At 41.7% G+C, this 21915-nt stretch overlaps 1 protein-coding gene across 3 annotated transcripts in view; it reads left to right on the top strand.

Annotated features, from left to right (window-relative positions):
- Positions 1 to 21915, top strand: part of LOC143282678 (uncharacterized) — a 44339-nt gene that overhangs the window by 7725 nt on the left and 14699 nt on the right. For 2 of the 3 annotated variants that reach the window (XM_076588349.1, XM_076588350.1), the window contains exons 2-5: positions 3480 to 3591; positions 16737 to 16940; positions 18667 to 18864; positions 21499 to 21663. In XM_076588349.1, coding sequence (XP_076444464.1) covers positions 3492 to 3591; positions 16737 to 16940; positions 18667 to 18864; positions 21499 to 21663 — 667 coding nt within the window. In that variant the 5' untranslated portion in view covers positions 3480 to 3491. The remainder of the gene's footprint in view (positions 1 to 3479; positions 3592 to 16736; positions 16941 to 18666; positions 18865 to 21498; positions 21664 to 21915) is intronic. The other variant, XM_076588351.1, reaches the window with a different exon arrangement.

Genomic DNA, 21915 nt, shown 5'->3' with positions numbered 1-21915 from the left:
TCTCTCTCTCTCTCATTTCTTGTGCTCTGTGTACTGTTACGATCCACTCTTCTGTCTCTGTTGTCACTCCCTTGAAAGTTTGTAATTGGTTGTTGAAGTAAATTACCCCAAGTGTTCCAGTCAGTAATGCCCTTCCCAGGGCAGGTTATGACACATATTGAGGAAGGAAAACTTAGGTTGTCACACAACCACTTTGTCACGCACACCCACGCACACACACACACACACACACACACACACACAAAAGAAAAAAGAAAATTAAAAATCACTCAGAAATGCATCATATTTCTTCTACAAACAGTGTTGACCAAAATGAAACTTTTAACAACACTGAAAAAACAGAGACCTTGCAGTGAATAATCCATTCTAGGTCAGGTTGGAACACCCCTGGAGCAGGTCAGGACAATTTGTCCCACCAACCCCAGCTCAGCCTGCCCCATTGTCATGATTTCAAGATTTAATGGACCCCTTGAGTGCCCAAAGACAGAGATTTTCGTCCCCTTCTGGTGTGCAAAAAAATGTGCCTCCAAGATGGAGGTTTACATCCGTGTCATTGTAAGAATTCTCCTGTCACAGTATCATTAAGTGAATGTGAAATTGTCATATTTGGATAGTGTGCTCATTGTCTTTCAGAAAAAAAATATAGGTAATATATAAATAGATAAATTAATTTATACATATATATACTTTCTTTTTGTAGTTTGCATGGAAGAATTTTAAAAACATTATTACCCTTTCTGACTCTAACATCCCTTGGCAAAAAGTTGTCACTGGGCATATATATATATATAAAATAGGCTTGTCACTGAAAGGGTTAAGAGCTGAAAATCAGTAAGATTCAGCTGCAGGCTTTTTCTTCTTTTCAGAGAAGGTGTCTTTTCTAGCAGCCTGTTAGTCTTGACATTTAGTTTTCCTTTGTTTGAATGTTAGTTTAAAATATGCCTGTCCTCTGTCTTCTGTTTATGTATGTATGTATGGATGGATGTTTGTATGTATGGATGTATGTATGGATGGATGGATGTTTGTATGTATGGATGTATGTATGGATGTATGTATGTATGGATGGATGGATGGATGTGTGTATGTATGGATGGATGTATGGATGTTTGTATGTATGGATGTATGTATGTATGGATGTTTGTATGTATGGATGGATGGATGGATGGATGTGTGTATGTATGGATGGATGGATGGATGTTTGTATGTATGGATGTATGTATGTATGGATGTTTGTATGTATGGATGGATGGATGGATGAATGTGTGTATGCATGTATGGATGGATGTTTGTATGTATGGATGTATGTATGCATGTATGGATGGATGGATGGATGGATGTTTGTATGTATGGATGGATGTATGGATGGATGGATGGATGTGTGTATGTATGGATGGATGTATGCATGTATGGATGGATGTTTGTATGTATGGATGGATGTATGGATGGATGGATGTATGTATGGATGGATGGATGGATGTGTGTATGTATGTATGGATGGATGGATGGATGGATGTTTGTATGTATGGATGTATGTATGTATGGATGGATGGATGTATATTTGTTTGTTGTTCATTTTTCTCTCATCTCTGTGTGTGAGCGTGTTCTTGTCTTTGAAAAAAAAGTGAAGATTTATTTATTTATTGTTTTGTTATCTTCTTTATTGATATTGTCTCACACATCTTAGAATAATTGAAATGGTGATTCAAATATGCATTTTTTTTTTTTTAGAACACACACACACACGCACGCACGCACGCACGCACGCACGCACGCACGCACGCACACGAGAGAGAGAGAGAGAGAGAGAGAGAGAGAGAGAGAAAAAGTAGAAAGATTCAGCTACAGACAGAATGTAAAGGGACTGTTGCCAGGTGAATGTGAATTGTTCATGCATCAGGCCATGGCCGGGCATGAAGGGGTAAGTGATCCTAGATCCCAAAAATGTTCCTGCCAAATTTCCAGATTGTTCAAACTACAAACACTTGACAGGGAATGGCATCTCTCTTCATTATTCATGTCACTTTTTTTTAGGGGATGACACCACAAGATGGAGGCACTGTAGCAGAATTGGTTAAATGATGGATTTCTGATGCTGTGTTCGCCAATCTGGAGGATTCCAGCCCCTGTTAGAGTGTTTCGGCATTGTGTTGTGTCCTTTGAAAAGGCACTTTACTCTGATTTTCCTCACTCCACCCAGGTGTGAATGGGTGCTTGTTTCAGTTGGGGAAGGTTGAGGTAGAGGAAGGAGAGAATAGGGCCCAGCTTTCCTTCAAAACGCACTGAACTGAGAAATGAGCACCCACTCAAAACGTTCCCACCATTCATTCACTTATTTCAACACTCCATACAATTGTGTCACCTCAGACTGTCTCCATCCTGCTGACAAGGAAATGACATCAAACACAGAGGACAGAAAAGGAAATCTGCGTACTGAGTCCCCGTCCCATGTAAGAGATACCGAAGCGCAGGAAACGGGAAAGGAAAATGAAACCAGTAATACGTGTTCAGCAGTACACTCCCAAAGCAAACCCACTGAGTACTATCTATTCTGTCTTTATGAAGTCTTTGCAAATATTTCCATACACACTCTGTTTGAAGTTATCTTGATCCTCGTGAATATCTTAATATTCAGATATTGAACTGTTTATACAATTATGAAGGTGGCAGAGTGGTTAAGATCCTGTTCTGCCAATACAGTGACCATGAGGGTCTGGGTTTGAACCCAGGTCTCACTCACCCTTCCTTCTAAGTCTGACTGGAACCGGGGAAAATCAGAGCATCTCGTCATTCGGTTGAGACGACAGCCCAAAGTCCTGTATGCAGCACTTACTTGGCACACAGTGGATATTCTTCTTCTTCTTCTTCGTTCATGGGCTGCAACTCCCACGTTCACTTACATGTACATGAGTAGGCTTTTACGTGTATGACCGTTTTTACCCCGCCATGTAGGCAGCCATACTCTGTTTTGGGGGGAACAGTAGATATGAATTCACGATGGCTGTAAAAGGCTATGGGGATTTTTAACCTTAACCTTTAACCAGCAGGCATAGTTTCTTCTTCTTCTGCCTCTTTTTTGTGGGGTACAACTCCCACGTTCACTCATATGTACACGAGTGGGCTTTTATGTGTATGACCGTTTTTACCTCGCCATATGTAGGGTACCATGTAGGCAGACATACTCTGTTTTCGGGGTTGTGCATGCTTGGCATATTCTTGTTTTCATAACCCACTGAACGCTGACATGGATTACAAAATCTTTAATGTGCGTATTTAATCTTCCGCTTGCATGTACACATAAATGGGGTCCAGGCACAAGCAGGTCTGCACATAAGTTGACTTGGGAGATCGGAAAAGTCTCCGCCCTTTACCCACCAGGCGCCGTTACCGAGATTCGAACCCGGGACCCTCAGATTGAAAGTCCAGTGCTTTAACCACTCGGCTGTTGCGCCCGTCAGGCATAGTTTGAATTCTGTTGCCAGACGAGCAGCAGCATGAGGCTGGTGGGGCCACTGGCGCTGTTTGTGGCGGTGATGGTTCTGGGCCGAGCTGACGCCCGCAGGAGGAACAAGGTGCGGGCCAATGGCAAGTCAGGTCAGTTGAGGTTGTTTGGTAGGTTGTGTTGTGCTGTGTTGTGTTGTGTTGTTTGGTATGTTGTGCTGTGCTGTTTGGTACATTGTGTTGTGCTGTGTTGTTTGGTACATTGTGTTGTGCTGTGTTGTTTGGTACATTGTGTTGTGTTGTGCTTTGCTGTTTGGTACATTGTGTTGTGCTGTGTTGTTTGGTACATTGTGTTGTGCTGTGCTGTGTTGTTTGGTACATTGTGTTGTGTTGTGCTTTGCTGTTTGGTACATTGTGTTGTGCTGTGTTGTTTGGTACATTGTGTTGTGCTGTGCTGTGTTGTTTGGTACATTGTGTTGTGTTGTGCTTTGCTGTTTGGTACATTGTGTTGTGCTGTGTTGTTTGGTACATTGTGTTGTGCTGTGCTGTGTTGTTTGGTACATTGTGTTGTGCTGTGCTGTGTTGTTTGGTACATTGTATTGTGTTGTGCTGTGCTGTTTGGTACATTGTGTTGTGCTGTGTTGTTTGGTACATTGTGTTGTGCTGTGCTGTGTTGTTTGGTACATTGTGTTGTGTTGTGCTGTGTTGTTTGGTTCATTGTGTTATGTTGTGCTGTGTTGTTTGGTACATTGTGTTGTGCTGTGTTGTTTGGTTCATTGTGTTGTGTTGTGCTGTGTTGTTTGGTTCATTGTGTTATGTTGTGCTGTGTTGTTTGGTTCATTGTGTTGTGTTGTGCTGTGTTGTTTGGTTCATTGTGTTATGTTGTGCTGTGTTGTTTGGTTCATTGTGTTATGTTGTGCTGTGTTGTTTGGTTCATTGTGTTGTGTTGTGCTGTGTTGTTTGGTACGTTGTGTTGTGCTGTGCTGTGTTGTTTGGTACGTTGTGTTGTGCTGTGCTGTGTTGTTTGGTACATTGTGTTGTGTTGTGCTGTGTTCTTTGGTACATTGTGTTGTGCTGTGCTGTGTTGTTTGGTACGTTGTGTTGTGTTGTGTTGTGTTGTGTTGTTTGGTTCATTGTGTTGTGTTGTTTGGTACATTGTGTTGTGTTGTGTTGTTTGGTACGTTGTGTTGTGTTGTTTGGTACATTGTGTTGTGTTGTGTTATACTGTATTGCATTGTATTTCATTCTATTGCATTGTATTGTACTGTACCATACCATACTGTACTATACTATACTGTATTGTAATGAGCTGTATTGCATTGCATTGTACTGTACTATACTGTGCTTGGCTGTACAGGATTGTATTGTATTATATTGTATTACTTTTTGTCACAACATATTTATTTGCAGGCTGCTGCCCCCACGTCGAGCAGGTTGACACAGTGCAGCGCCATCTGTTTTCTTCTTCTTTTTTCTGTCTGCGAGTGTATTTGTTTTAATGATCAATGTGAATTATTCTACAGAATGTTACCACGGACAACCCTTTTGTTACCGTGGGTTCTTGTACATATACTAGGTGGGTGCTGCACTGAGGACCTCAGTTTATTATCTCATTTGAATGACTAGCATCCAGACCACCATTCAGGGTCTGGTATTGGGGGAGAAAATATTGGTGAGCGTCGGATTCAGTCCTGTGCCATCAGATTCTCTGGCTTCCAAGGTGGATGGAAACATGCCCACAAAGCCACCACTCCACTTCCAGTGGATGGTTGTGTTACACATACTTTCTTCTGTTCATTTACTTTCCTGTTATTTGGGTTTTTTTTTGTTTTTTAAAACTTTTTTGGGAGGTGATAACATTTGATCAATACATAAAGGGATTAAACAAACTTTCCAACAAACATACAAGTTTTCAGTTTCTTCTTCTTCTGCGTTCACTCGTATGCGCACGAGTGGGCTTTTACGTGTATGACCGTTTTTACCCCGCCATGTAGGCAGCCACACTCCGTTTTTGGGGGTGTGCATGTTGGGTATATTCTTGTTTCCATAACCCACTGAACGCTGACATGGATTACAGGATCTTTAATGTGCGTATTTGATCTTCTGCTTGCATATACACATGAAGGGGGTTCTGGCACTAGTAGGTCTGCACATACGTTGACCTGGGAGATCGTAAAAGTCTCCACCCTTTACCCACCAGGCGCCGTCACCGTGATTCGAACCCGGGACCCTCAGATTGAAAGTCCAACGCTTTAACCACTCGGCTATTGCTCCCGTCGTTGCCATGGGTTCTTTTCTGGTGTGCCAAGTAAGTGCTGCATACAGGACTTTGGGCTGTCGTCTCATCCGAATGACGAGATGCTCTGATTTTCCCTTAGAAGGAAGGGTGAGTGAGACCTGGGTTCAAACCCAGACCCTCATGGTCACTGTATTGGCAGAACAGGATCTTAACCACTCTGCCACCTTCATAATTGTATAAACAGTTCAATATCTGAATATTAAGATATTCACGAGCGTCAAGATAACTTCAAACAGAGTGTGTATGGAAGTATTTGCAAAGAGTTCATAAAGACATTATTATTTTATTATTTTTATCATTACTACTACCTTTTTATATTATAATTATTATTTATTTATTTATTTATGTATTTATTCACCTTTCTTTTTTTTTTCAAGGCCTGACTAAGCCTGTTGGGTTACGCTGCTGGTCAGGCATCTGCTTGGCAGATGTGGTGTAGCGCATGTGGATTTGTCCGAATGTAGTGACGCCTCCTTGAGCTACTGAAACTGAAACTGAAACTCATAAAGACAGAATAGATAATGCTCAGTGGGTTTGCTTTGGGAGTGTACTGCTGAACATGTATTACTGGTTTCATTTTCCTTTCCTGTTTCCTGCGCTTCGGTATCTCTTACATGGGACGGGGACTCAGTACGCAGATTTCCTTTTCTGTCCTCTGTGTTTGATGTCATTTCCTTGTCAGCAGGATGGAGACAGTCTGAGGCTGACACAATTGTATGGAGTGTTGAAATAAGTAAATGAATGGTGGGAATGTTTTGAGTGGGTGCTCATTTCTCAGTTCAGTGTGTTTTGAATTGAAGTTATTTTGTTTCATAGCAGTTGGGCTGACAGAACTGAAAAGCGAGTGGACTTTGTGATATTAGGCATTGACAAATTGTTCACTTGATATTATTGCTTGGCTGTTTTGTGTTTTTTCTTTTTTGGTTTGTTTTTTGTTGTTGTTTTTTTTGGTAAGCGCAGCATTACTAGCCTTCTGAAATCATGGCAGCCATTTTGATTCTGATGGCCACCCCCGAAAACGGAGTATGGCTGCCTATATGGCGGGGTAAAAACACGTAAAAGCCCACTTGTGTACATATGAGTGAACGTGGGAGTTGCAGCCCACGCATGAAGAAGAAGAAGATTCCGATGGCCTAAATCTGAGCTGTGCCCAGCCAACATGCTTCCTGTGTTGGGATGCCGGGGCTCTTTCAGTTATGAAATAGTATCCCTTCTGTTTGGAAAATGTGTGTGAGAAATTTCCTCTTTTCTATCATTTTCTTTGTTTCTGGCCTTTCCCCTGTCATTTTGTCATTTCTTTCTTTTGTGTTTTCTGCCCTGCTGGTCCTTTCACCTGCACTTTTTGTTGTGTTGTCTGCGTAGCCATGTGTCGTAGAGTGCGTGCACAGCCGGTTTTGACTAGATCACGCCCCTTAGAGAGGCCACTGTGGCGCCGTCTTCAGTGATCTCCTGTTCTGGTAACGGTTTACAGTTGGCCGGGTTTTCTCTTGGGAGTTTTCCATCTCTTGGAAGGACTGCCTGCTGAGGCTAACGGACTCCATCTGCCCGGGTTTGAAATCAGAGTTGTCCTTCTCCTGGACTATGTGGGTCCACGGCACCTTATTTCATATCATTTGGTGCAACCCCCAAAGGGAGGGCTCCCCCATCCGCCACCTGGGGGACGCGCCCCTACGCCGTATAGTCCCAGCGCGAGAACTTTTTTGTTGTTGAAACCCATGAAAATATTTTTTTCATGATAATTGGGCACTTGCATGCATATATGCGTTCACAAACATATGCATACCACATGTATGGGAGTATTTCTGGTTTGAACGGCCCAGTCAAACTTATTGCCGAGAGAAGAAGAGTTGAGATTTTAGGTAAGATTTAAAAGAGACGGGGTCGTCAGAGTGTTGGAGGTTGCCAGGGAGTCTTTTCCATGTCTTTGGGGCTTGAAAAGAAAAAGAAAAGATCTTTGTCTGTAGGTCAAAAGAGGTTTGCCCTGTCTGTAGGTCTAAAGAGGTTTGCCATGTCTGTGTCTGTAGGTCTAAAGTTTGCCCTGTCTGAGTTGCTGTGTAGGTCTAAAGAGGTTTGCCATGTCTGTGTCTGTAGGTCTAAAGAGGTTTGCCATGTCTGTGTCTGTAGGTCTAAAGAGGTTTGCCATGTCTGTGTCTGTAGGTCTAAAGAGGTTTGACATGTCTGTAGGTCTGAAGAGGTTTGCCATGTCGTAGGTCTAAAGAGGTTTGCCATGTCGTAGGTCTAAAAGAGGTTTGCCATGTCTGTAGGTCAAAGAGGTTTGCATGTCTGTAGTTGTGTCTAAAGAGTTTGCCATGTCTAGGTCAAAGAGTTTGATGTCTGTGTCTGTAGGTCTAAAGAGGTTGGCCATGTCTGTGTCTGTAGGTCTAAAGAGGTTTGACATGTCTGTAGGTCTGAAGAGGTTTGCCATGTCGGTAGGTCTAAAGAGGTTTGCCCTGTCTGTAGGTCTAAAGAGGTTTGCCATGTCTGTGTCTGTAGGTCAAAAGAGGTTTGCCCTGTCTGTAGGTCTAAAGAGGTTTGTCACGTCTGTAGGTCAAAAGAGGTTTGCCCTGTCTGTAGGTCTAAAGAGGTTTGCCATGTCTGTGTCTGTAGGTCTAAAGAGGTTTGCCCTGTCTGTAGGTCAAAAGAGGTTTGCCCTGTTTGTAGGTCTAAAGAGGTTTGCTGAGAAGTGGAGTTTGAGAAGAAGAGTGGAGCAGGTGAGACGAAGGGAATGTAAGACTTTGTAATGACACCTGGTCCAGAGCTACTGACTGCAGTGAGAGTGGATAGCTTGTTGTCTATTCAATCAGAAACAGGCAACCAGTGTAGAGATTGAAGAAGAAGAGAAATGTGGTCAGATTTAAAAGCTCCGCAAATGAAAAGTGATGTGAGGCTTCTATAGGGACTTAATGTTTTTATTGATTATGATGATAGTGCTGTATGATTGTTCTTTTTTTTTTTAATGAACCCCGAGATAGTATGTGCAATTGGTTATGCTGTAGACAACATTAATTGTATGTTTCTGATCAAATCATATCTTTTCATTGGTCTTTTTATTTTATTTTATTTTTTTTAATCTATTATTATTATTTCATTGAATTATTTGTGTGGGTTTTTTTGTTGTTATTTTTTTGGTTTTTTTGCTGCCTCAAAACACAGTAAAAAGTAACTGATTTGAAAGGTTAGAATCAGCTGTCCTTTCCAATGACCTTTGCGCGTTAGGACAAGCAAACTGAAAGCAACTGGTGGAATGAGGGGGTGGGAGGAAGGGGGGAGGGGGCTGAGGGAGGTGGTGGGCAGTGGTTGGGAGGCAGAGGTGGGTGGGGGGGTAGGAGGTGGATGCGCTGCTGTGTCCAAAGGCAGTCAAAGGATCGGTCAGTCGTTCCTGTGTAGAGCTTTGCGTCATTTTCGTTTTGATTGATGCGTCTCAGACTGTCTGTTAAAAGTCAGTTTCAACAAAAAAAAAAAAAAAAAAAAAAAAAAGAAAGGAAAGAAGATTGCTTTGTGGCCCTGTAAGTAGTGTGGAGTCTGACAAAGGGACATTGCATTTGTTCTGTCAGGTTTGCATCCTCAGAGTGTGTGTGTGTGTGTGTGTGTGTGTGTGTGTGTGTGTGTGTGTGTGTGTGTGTGTGAAAAATGTGCTATGTAAGTTGAACATTTAGGCACATCTGTGTAGTATTCACCAGAACTGCATTCACCATGTTGTAGAGGAATGATCCGATTTACAAAGGAATGGGAGACTACATATGGGGATGAAGGAAACAATTCATTGGAGGTTAGAAGGGAAAGGAGTGAGAGTCATTCATACACACACACACACATGCACACATGTACGCATGCAGGCACTCACACTTTCACACACACACACACACACACATGCACACATGTACGCATGCATGCACTCACACTTTCACACACACACACACATGCACACATGTATGCATGCATGCACTCACACTTTCACACACACACACACACACACACACATGCACACATGTACGCATGCATACACTCACACTTTCACACACACACACACACATGCACACATGTACGCATGCATGCACTCACACTTTCACACACACACACACACACACATGCACACATGTACGCATGCATGCACTCACACTTTCACACACACACACACACACACACACACACACACACACACACACACACACACACTTTCATGCATGCACACACACTCACACACACACACACACTTTCACACATGCACACACACACACACTTCCACACACACGCACACACACGCACACACTTTCTCACACACACACACACACACACACACACACACACACACACGCTTTCTCACACGCACACACACGCACACACAACAAGCTACGCACACACACACACACACAGAGAATGCAAACCCTGAGAGAACATATGCATTTTCTTCAGTCTGAGGATAATTATCTAGGCATGTCACAGTGAGTGACAGCACATTTGGAAATAAAATAAACCATTGTCGACTCCTGAGGGATGCCGGGGTGGGGACTTTCAGTAGAAGCAGCATCACCGCCTTCTGGAAATTCTGTGCTAGACTTTCTTTATTATTCCAGCAAGCCCTGAGACTTTTTTTTTCTTCTCTCATTTCTGCGGTCTGTGGTGTGTGCTGCTTTGCTCTGGTGATAAGGTAGTGATATTGTCTTATGTATCTTTTTCATGCGTTTTTATATGTCTTTAAGGTATTCCTTTTTTTTTTTTACAATCTTTTTTTTGTTATTTGTGGATGATAAAGTAAGCCGAAGGGCTGACATCCTCAGCTCAGCCAAGTCTTGCTAAATGGTTAAGATAATGTCATGAATCACCTTGTTTTGCTGGGGTTTTTTCCTTTTCTTCTTCTTCTTCTTTGTGTGTGTGTGTGTGTGTGTGTGTGCGCGCGCATGTGTGCATGTGCATGTGTGATAGATTGTTTTCTTTAACATGCTTTAACCTTTTATATAGTTTGGCAGTGCTGATATGGCCCTGTGCGGTTGGCTGGACTATAACTATAAGCAGCAATGTCAGATGTCAGTCCATTGTGCAAGAGCTGTAAAATCTGATTCAGGAAGGACGTGTCAAAATAAGGGGGAAAGAGTGAACAGAATGTGCAACAGGAGAAGCAGCTGTGTGGTATTATTCCTCATGGGGACACTTGTTTCCTCTGTCCAACATTGTTATGTTGTTATGGGGTTCAAACTGGTGTCAGGTTGATCCAGCAAAAACTGCATGTGTCAACATGGGTGTATGAGTGTATGTACATGTATGTGATGTGATGTGATGTGATGTGTGTGTGTGTGTGTGGAGTGATGGCCTAGAGGTAACGCGTCTGCCTAGGAAGCGAGAGAATCTGAGCGCGCTGGTTCGAATCACGGCTCAGCCGCTGATATTTTCTCCCCCCTCCACTAGACCTTGAGTGGTGGTCTGGACGCTAGTCATTCGGATGAGATGATAAACCGAGGTCCCGTGTGCAGCATGCACTTAGCGCATGTAAAAGAACCCACGGCAAAAATTCCGTAGAAAAATCCACTTCGATAGGAAAAACAAATAAAACTGCAGGCAGGGGAAAAAAAAAAAAAGGGTGGCGCTGTAGTGTAGCAATGAGCTCTCCCTGGGGAGAGCAGCCCGAATTTCACACAGAAATCTGTTGTGATAAAAAGAAATACAAATACAAATATGACAGAGATGGAGACAGAGGAAGAGAGAAACTGATAGAGAGACAAAAACAAGTGCTTCATCAGGAGTGTGTTTATGTGCACACTATACAACGGGAGATCTTAATGGATTCCATAGTGCGCACAAGGGTGAAAGGTTGATTCAAAATGTTCATGAAGATGTTGGTTGTGTGTATCAAGTCAAGTCAAGTCAAGATTTTGTTTCATGATGGTAAATTGAATAAGCAACAATTGTTTTTTTACATCAAGCCTTCAATGAAGAAAAAAAGTGTGTGTGTGTGTGTTTGCTAGTGTGTGTGTGCGTGTGTGTTAGCATGTATGTGTGCATGTGTGTGAGAGAGACACAGAGAGAGTGTGTGACTGTTGACTGTGTATGTACATAAGTGTATATATATATATGTGTGTGTGTGTGTGTGGATGGAGGGGAAGCTTATACTGTGTGTGAGAGAGAGGTGGCACCAAGCGGCAGTCAGAACCTAGTTTTCAGACACAGATGGAGCACGTACAGCCAATAAGATTCAACAGTCAGATTTGAGCACATGCAAAAAGTTGCGCCTTGAAGTTATATTATGGGCTGGAAATTGTGGTACCGGTACTCTGTTTCTTTTTGTCCAACATGTAGAATACACTTCATTCCTGCTCTTTTACAAACGTCCACAGGAAGTTCTGTTTTCGTCTCCCTTCGCTGAGAAGCAGGTTAGCGGCGGCAATTCTGCGCTGTCTAAACTTTTTGAGTGCCATTTTTGCAACAACCCAGAAACCCAGGACAACAAGAACGAGCAGGAAATTGCATAATGCGGCAGAAAATGGGTGGAACAACCAGGGCCCCAGGCTTCTTTAATGGCCTGTGACATTTGCTTGTGTGGCAGAGCAAGCCTGTAGATGGATGTACATTTGTGCAGTGCGGATTAGACATTATGTGGGGGTAGGTTAAAGGGGGTGTGCAGTGGGGGAGTTAGGGGCGGGGGTGTGGGGGGGCAGTGGGAGGGGGGGGGGGGTTAGTCAGACTCCTGGGGGAGTAGGGGTGGTGGTGTGGGGGGGCAGTGGGGGGGGGGGGGTTAGTCAGACTCCTGGGGGAGTAGGGGTGGGGGTGTGGGGGGGCAGTGGGAGGGGGGGGGGGTTAGTCAGACTCCTGGGGGAGTAGGGGTGGTGGTGTGGGGGTGTAGCAGGGATGGAGCAGACAGTCTGGGTGATGGGGATTCTTTCTGGCTTGTCGTTTGTGTGTGTGTGTGTGTGTGTGTGTGAGTGACTTTGTCAGTTTCTCTCTCTCTGTGTGTGTGTGTGTGTGTGTGTGTGTGTGTGTGTGACTTTGTCATTTTCTGTGTCTCTGTGTGTGATTGAGTGTAGATGGGTAGGTGATCAGGGAGTGTGTGTGTGTGTGTGTGTGTGTGTGTGTGTGTGTGTGTGCATTTGCGCATATTTTGTCATTGACACATTCCGTTTGCCTTGCTTTTATGTACATCTTAATCATAGCGCCCTGTACTGTTTTTTTTATAACTATTTTCACCATATTGATGTGAACCATCAGCACACTATGGGCCCCTGTGTAAAGGAGGTAAAGCATGTAATAAATACTCATGACTTATATTCATTATTATTGGTAGAAGTAGTATTGTCATCGTTGGTGGTGGTTGTGTTGTTGGCAATACTATGATCAAAGTCTAGCCCACATAGTTGGGACAGAAGACAGAAATACATTGAACAACTGGAGACCTATAACACTCACAAATTCAGACGATAAGATTTTAGCTAAAGTTTTGTCAGAAAGGCTCAGCAAAGTTGTGCACATACTAGTTAATGAGGATCAAGTGGGTTATATTAAGGGAAGAAATATTGCCACAGTAATAAGATCAATAGATGATGTAATAAATTATATGAATAAAACGAAAAAAATCTGGTTATCTTCTTGCTGTTGATTATTCTAAAGCATTTGATTCTATTTCTAAGACATTTTTGTTACACGCTTTTAAAGTATTTGGTTTCGAAACGGATTTTCAGAAGTGGGTCTCTGTAATAACCAATGGTAATATAAGTTCAGTTAATCATGGAGGTTGGATATCGGAACCGTTTGAGGTGTCATGTGGGATACGACAGGGATGCCCCTTTTCCCTGTTAGCATTTGTTTTGGCAGTTGAGCTCCTTGCCATAAAGATAAGAAATAGTTCAATATTAGGTGTCGAGGCTCCCTCTGGTTCTCCTGATGCAACCCCTCACTAAGTGAAACAGCTAGCCGATGATACAACCTTATTCTTAAAAAAACAGAGAGGACATGCACAAATCATTAAACATCTTTAATTTGTTTCAAACTTTTTCTGGATTAAAATTGAATATACAAAAGACGAAAGCATTAAAAATGGGTACCCAGAAAGAAGAGGATAATCTCCCATTTGCAACTGTTAACAAAATAAAAATACTGGGAATATATTTTGAAACACACAGAATGGCAAGGCACATAGAGGAAAATTGGATGGGCAGGATGGATCGGTTGAATAATTTAATAAAGGACTGGAATAAACATGATCTAAGCATAGTAGGAAAAGTCGTTGTAGTTAAAACCTTCTTAATAAGTCAGTTTTTATATGTCATGCAATCAGTTGGTCTTCCGCACGCAGTTTTGAACAAAGTAAATACAATATTGTTTAAATTTCTTTGGAAGAAAAGGTTTAATAATAAAAAGGCCTTTGAAAAAGTGAAAAGAAAAGTCTTAGAGGCTGAATTTGAAATGGGTGGGTTGAATATGATTAACATTATTGAATTTCAAAAATATCTGAATTTACAATGGATAGGGAAACTTTTTGAAGCCAGGGAACAGGACAAATGGTGCTACATACCAAAATGGCACTTAAATAAATTTGCCACTGATAACAATATTTTCTTCATTAACTGTAGAACAAAAGACTTACAGTGCATTAATGTTATTGATAATGAATTTTGGGAAAATGTAATGTCAACATACTTAGATTGCAAAGGTAAATGGGAATCTTCAGATGTAAATTGCAGAAACTTTCATTCACAGCTGCTCTTCAACAACTCCTTAATAAAATATAAAAATAATGTATTATTCTTTAAAAATTGGATAGATAATGGCTTTGAGCAAATAAAAAAGATATGATCCATAAAAATGAAAAACGATTGCTGTCATTAGAGGAAATAACAAATTTGATTGGTGAATATAAAGCTTACATTATACTTGAATACAATGCATTATTAAATGCAGTCCCGAAGAACTGGAAACAGTGGATACAAAATGGGGAAAAGGAGACAGACTGCCAACCTTGTGAAGCAAATCTCTTTAACACAAAGCCAAAACAAATAAAGAAGTTGTTGGATGCAACTAAGGAGGGCACTGTGCCCATAGCATGTAATTTCTGGCTTAGAAAGGTTGGTGTCAGATTAGACAAATCAGGTTGGTGCAGAGCCATAATTAGTACCAAAAAAAACTAGATAGAGTTCTCCATTGGAAGATATTACATAATATTTACCCTACAAACATACTTCTTAATAAAATGAAAGTAACAGAAAGCAACAAATGTTCATATTGTAAGGACACTGTGGATTATATTGAACACATTTTCTATGATTGTCCAGAGGTAAACAAATTTTGGGGTTTCGTTGAGAGAAAAATTCTAACAGAAACTAATGTCCACTTAAAACTGTCAGTAACCGATGTATTATTTGGTATAAACTGTTCAAACTGCCCCAGAGATTACCATGTGTTCATTAATAAGGTATTGTTAATTGGGAAAATGTGCATTAGCATTTTCAAAAAAACACAGCCTGCCTTTTGCTTGCAGTCCATATTCGAACGAGAATGCATTATAAGACAATTCAGATTTTAGAGCACATCTGTTAACGCAAAAATGCAGAGATAATTTACTAGAAAAAATATTAAGCACTTATAATATTGATGACAGATAAAGAATAATTACATATTTGATGAAATATTTTACATACTCATGTATTTACTTATTTTTAGATTTTGTGTACCTGGTTATTTATACAATGCATTAACGGTTATAATTCGCTAATGTGTTCATTTACATATATCACTGAAAGTGCTCTAGTCAGTACGTGGTAGCGGTTACCTTATTTTTTGCTCTCCTTCATTGTGTATATCGACAACATTGTAAATAACGAGTAGGGAGTGAAAGGTGAGAGAGAGAGAGGGACAAACAGGCACACCAACAGAAAATACACTAGAGCAGTTAAAACACAAATGCAAACACTAATTCAATACTAAAGTCATGCATGCATAGATATTGTCCATTGATAGAGAAACAAGCAGACAGTTGTGAGTGAATGAGAGTATCAAAAGGTAGAGAAACGGGAGAAGGAGAGAAGTTATTTCATACAACTGTTAACACCACTTGCTGCGCTGTTTAAAAACAATCCATGAAGGAAAAAGACGGGGGAAAAGAACGAAAAGAAAGAAATGCTTAACTCTCTCCATACGAACGGCGAAAGAGACGACGTTAACAGCGTTTCACCCCAATTACCATCATCAAAATATTGCAAGCGGAAGGCTCTTATACTGAAGAGGTGAATGTTCACAAAGAATACCACAATTCTGAAGATGGAAGCTAAAGGTTGGGTCATTCAGACACCCACTGGACATCCGAGGGGTCTGTGTAGAGGAGAAGGGAGGACTGGCCGTACTGAGTGAGTTAACATTGCAACTCACACCAGAGCATTAACAAACCCAGACAGAAATAATCACGTGTTATACTCGCTTAGAATGCAAGCAACAACACACCAGAGCAACAATAAACCCAGACAAGTGTATACAGTCACTGAACATTCCTAGATCGCATGCCGCAAGACACCCTGGGGCAATTGGTGCGCCAGAAGATGGGGAAAAAAACAAACAAACCCCCTTCCCACCACCCCCCCATGATAATGAGGATTAAAAAAAAAAAAAAGAAGTTGGGACAGCAGTTGCCTCCTGTGCTGTTCTGATGGTCATTGTCAGACACTGCTGAATATCATACATACATGTATTTATCGTCATTATTATCGTTGTTGTTATTATATTAGTTTTGTTATTATTTTTATCACTATCATCATCATTATCATTATTATTATTACCATTATTATTATTATTGTTATTATTATTATTAGTAGTAGTAGTAGTATTGTTATTATTGTTGTTGCTGTTGTTGTTGGTGGTATTATTATTATTATTAGTAGTAGTAGTAGTAGTAGTATTGTTATTATTATTATTGTTGTTGTTGCTGTTGTTGTTGTTGGTGTTAATATTATTATTATTATTATTATTATTATTATCATTATTATTATTATTATTATTGACATGACGAGTGATGTGTCATCAGCTGTGTGTGAGTACACCAAGGACTCGGACTGGACGGAGTGTGGACCCGGGGTGGACGTGAGACAGAGGGTGCTGAGGCTGGCACCGGGCAGCCCCGAGGACTGTGCCCCGACCCGCAACGTCACCAAACCCTGCCGCGGCAATGGTGGTGGGGGCAGGAAGAGAAAGGGGAAAGGCAGGAGGAGGAAGGAGGGGAAAGTGAAAGGTAGGTGCGCGGCGGCGGTGGTGGTGAAGTGTGTGTGTGTGTGTACGTGTGTGTGTGTGTGTGTGTGAATGGGATGTGCCTTGTTGTTGCTGGTGTGCAGTTTCATGTGGACTGTTGGCGCTGAGACTGAGAAGAAAGAACTTGCATGCATCTGTTGAGGGGAATTTGGGATGAACCACAGGGAGTGAAGAGTGCCACCGTTGACTGAGAGATGGCAACACAGAATGTGGCACTATAGTAAAAAAAAAAAAAAAAAAAAAAAGATAAAAAAAAAAAAATCTATACCTCCACCATCACCACCAGACTTTCTCCATTACCTCCCCTCTCCTCCCCTCCAAAAAAGTTTTCATACATCAAAAAAAAAAAAAAAAAAAAAACCTTCAAAGAATTTTTTTTATAGTGTTAGTAGATCACATATCCTCCAGTGAAATTTTAAGTTTTTTATTTTTATTATTTATACTCCATGGAACTGGGGGGAAAAAAAAACCCCTAAAAAACCACTTCAGATGTTTGTTTTTTTTTATGTTGTGAACAGAGTGAGTGTGGAAGAAGAGGGGCCAAGTTTATGGCCCAACATTTAACTGCTTCCGGCTTCACCAGACTGAAGGACAGGTGTGGTAGATGAGTGGTTAGACCAAGAGCATCGGACTTCCGGTCTGAGGGTCCTTGGTTTGAATCCTGGTCCAGGTGCCTGGTGGGTAAAGGCTGGGGGTTTATGTCTCCCATGTGGTGGTGGCCTAGAGGTAACGCGTCTGCCTGAGAAGCGAGGAAATCTGAGTGCACTGGTTCGAATCATGGCTCAGCCACCAATATTTTCTCCACTAGACCTTGAGTGGTGGTCTGGATGCTAGTCATTCAGGATGAGATGATAAACCGAGGTCCCATGTGCAGCATGTTTTTAGCGTACATAAAAGAACCCATGACAGCTAAAATCTGTAGAAAAATCCGCTTTGATGGGAAAAACAAATAAAACTGCACGCAGGAAAACACACACACACACACACACAAAATGGTGGTGCTACTGAAACTGAAACTGGAACACTACAGCACCACTCCATTGTTTTATTTGTGTACTTCTTGTGCATGTGCTGTGTGCGTGCGTGCATGTGTGTGTGCATGTGTGTATGCATGGTTGTGTGTGTCTGTTGACCCATTTTTGTAAAGACCCTAGAGCCCTTTTTAGAGAATAGGTGCTATATAAAATTACGTTAGAATTGTCAATATTATTATTATTATTACTACTACTACCATTATTTAGTTATAGTTATTATTAATAGCATTATTGTATTGTATAGTATTGTTCTTTTGTAACTACAGATTTCTCTGTGTGAAATTTTGGCTGCTGTCCGCGGGGAAAGCATGTCACTACAGTGAGAGCACCACCATTTAGAAAAAGTAATTTATGCCTGCAAGTGTATCTGTTTTCCAATCAAAGTGGATTATTGTACATAATTTTTGCCAGGGACAACCCTTCTGTTGCCATTGGTTCTTTTACAAGCTCTAACTGCATGCTACGTACAGACGTCGATTTATCATCTCATTTGAATGACTAGCATCCAGACCACCAGTCAAGGTCTAGTGGAAGGAGAGAAAATACCGGCAAGTGTTTGATTCGATCCTGTGCTTAGATTATCTTGCTTCTAAAGCAGACATGTTACCACTAGGCCGCCACACCACATTGTTATAAGTAGTATAATTGTTATTACTATTATTGTTATGTGTCCAGGATGTAAGTATGGCCGCAAATCAGAGTGGACAGACTGTGGACCTGGGGTGACGGAACGACACAGGGAACGAAAGCTGAAAGCCGGCAGCCCTGACCACTGCCCGCCCCGCCGCGTCATCACCAAACCCTGTCGCCATGCCAACAACAACAACAACAACAAGAGGCGCAGGCTGAAGAAGAAAGGCCGAGGAGGAAAAGGTGGGTGTGGTTACGAAGACTAGAAGGTATCCCTGCCTTTGTGTGCGTCCTGCCTGCAGTGCGGACTTGATAAGAATGTGCGGTACAAGTGTAGTGTAACCCTCTGAAGGTAGTCTGGGACCCTGTAGGATTATGGCTAAAGAGTCCTTGGTAACCCCAAGATTTTAATTTAAAACTTTTTTTTGGTGAGGTTTTCTTGTAGGGCCTCCATCCTCTATTTTCCTACCCTGTACAATTTCAGTAAAAAGGTCCTTGAGACCTCCAAGAAGTTTTAACTTTAGAAACCCTGGTGGCAGATTTCAGTTTAATAAAAAAAAAAAAAAAAAGAAAAAAAGTTGGGCCTTACACTTAGTTACAGGCCAGAAATGAAAGTTAACAAACACGGATTGTCCAAAGGCCTCAGGAATGACTCCGGACACAGGTTTGTTGGTTGGGTATGTCCAGCTATGGACGTGAACCAGGGGTTGGTCCTCTTCCTGTCTGCCAGTCCTGATGGCGACACAAGACTGGCCCCTCCTGCACAGCACACCACTGTGCTCAACGTAGGGTGGAGCAGTGGTCCAGTGGTAATGCGCCTGACGAGGAAGCCTGTGTTCATGGGTTTGAGTTTCATATACCGAGCAGGATCTTTTACTGCCTCTTTGAGTGGTGATCTGGGAGCCAGTCTTTTGGATGAGGTGATGAAATGAGGTCCCGTGTGCAGCATGCACTTAGTGTATGTAAAAGAACCCATGGCAATACATTATACTGATACCCAGTGCCACATGCCATAAACTAGATGTCCTTGAAAGCAGATACGTTCAGACGTGTTTTGAAGAGTGAGGACCACGCCACTGTACGATCCAAACAGCTCAAAGAAACAGTCACTGTGTTTGCTGTAGTTCACAGATGGGAAATGATTTATAACACATGCTTGCAATCATTTGCACACGTGAGCATGGGCGTGGATATGTACATATGATCTAATATTCAAACATGTGTGCATGTACACATGCATTCTCACATTCTCACAAACGCTTCATTGCACACACCTAGACCTAGATTCACACACACACACACACACACACACACACACACACACACACACACAAATAGACTCTCATTCTCTCTCACTCTAACAGCACTCTTTATCTTTTTGTTATTCTAAAAATGTCCTCTTAACTCTATCACCACGTACCTCAGCTGGGTGGATTTTCGCCTCACACAAGGTGTTCAGTGGCCGTGTGTAGCCTGGAAATGGGCTACTTTAAGTTCTTTTCAAGAGGAAATTTGTTACCTTTCATTACAGATTCAGCATAAGTGTTTGGTATCATTGGAAAAAAGAATCTTTCATCTATCACACTGTTGTGTTTTTGTTACTGTTTTCTTCCTCTTTTGTATCAGCCATGCAAGGAAACAAAGACACCCAAAGTGGAAAAAAGCAAAACTTATGATCTACACAAAACATAGCGAAGAATGTGTCAATACATCAGATAACAATGTAATAATAAAATCTTTCACTCACCTCAAGCATCCAGAGAGGTAATCTTGTAAAATGATGTAAAATTCAGCTTCACACACAATCACAAAAAAGTAGATGATGGGAAGCACACACTGTCACTTTCGGCGCAGAATTGTCTCCTCACTGAAGATTCACAAAGTTTGTTTTGCTGTTCTGTTCAGTTTCTGTCCATCTGAAAATAGCCCACAAAGTCAGAATTATAAACTGAATGTGTGTGTGTGTGTGTTTACTGGCTAACCACATCGCAAAGACATAGTGTTATAGACTGATTCAATGATTGTTCACAGCATATATACACTGAGACTGACACACAGAGACTGACTGAACACACACACACACACACACACACACGGTATGGTTTGAACGGTGCATGATCTAAATTCAGCACCTCAAAAAGTACAGACAGATGAAAATGTAAACTGACCGGTGAAAGCAGGAACATGGAAAGTTGTTGATGTCGCACACCCACGTTTGCTGCCTCTGATTTCCACCAACAGCATGTTGCACGTTGTTGTTGTTGTTGTTGTTGACTGGTTCATCATTTCTTCGATCATCAACAACCATGGAATCGTCAGTGTCACTGTCGCTTTCTCCGTTTTCGAGTTGAAAATCAGGATCGCCATCACCTACACGTGTCTCCTCGGTATCGTAAATTTCTTCATCATTTTCACTGTCATCTTTAACGACAACATCTTCAAGTAAATTGTCTTCATTTTCTCTGTCTTCATCTTCATTTTCTGAACAGTACCTTCATCTCCAGAGTCATTCTGAACAACTACTTGAAGCACTTCTTCAAGTGACACGACCGTCCGCCTCATCTGTTACGACGCCATCCTTGATAGCAAAATGTCTTGTCTCGAGTCCTTTGTTTCAAGTTGGGGATTCGACCGGATAACGCTGACTAGGTCAGCAGAAACTAGTCTAAAAATAGACGGATGATTGGTATGTGGAATGCCATGCGTTTTTTTTCCTCAGACTGTTGATAAACGACTGTTTCGAAACAAAAATTGGTACGCAGATGCGCGTGCTGCGTGTTTAACTACAAATGGTGCTATCACGCAGATATGCGTGAGACGTGCTCAGCGCAGCTTCGGCCTCCGCGCATACGTTGTTATAAAGTTAATATTTTCCAGCCTGCAAGTACATGAGGGGTGCATGGCAGCCATGTGACGATATCACCAACAAAAAGAAGAGAGAGCTGACCTTGAAGAAGGGTGACCCCAAAGTCTGCAGTGCTGTGCGCACCATCGAGAAACCGTGTCGTCGACGGGCAGCTTTTATGGGGGCCAAGACTAGCCGTTAGTTCTTCTTCTGCATCTTCTTCTTCTACTTGTCCTTCTACTTGTCCTTCTTCTACTTGTCCTCCTCCTTCTTCTTCATCATCTTGTCCTTCATCTACTTGTCCTCCTATTTGTCCTCCTCTTTCTTCATCATCATCTTCTTGTTCTTCTTCTACTTGTCCTCCTTCTTCTTCATCATCTTCTTGTTCTTCTTCTACTTGTCCTACTTCTTCTTCATCTTCTTGTTCTTCTTCTACTTGTCCTACTTCT

This window comes from Babylonia areolata, chromosome 6, assembly GCF_041734735.1.
Source record: "Babylonia areolata isolate BAREFJ2019XMU chromosome 6, ASM4173473v1, whole genome shotgun sequence".
NCBI classification, from domain to species: Eukaryota; Metazoa; Mollusca; class Gastropoda; order Neogastropoda; family Buccinidae; genus Babylonia; species Babylonia areolata.
Note: the sequence above shows the minus strand (reverse complement) of the source record. Positions and strands in the feature narration are given on the sequence as shown.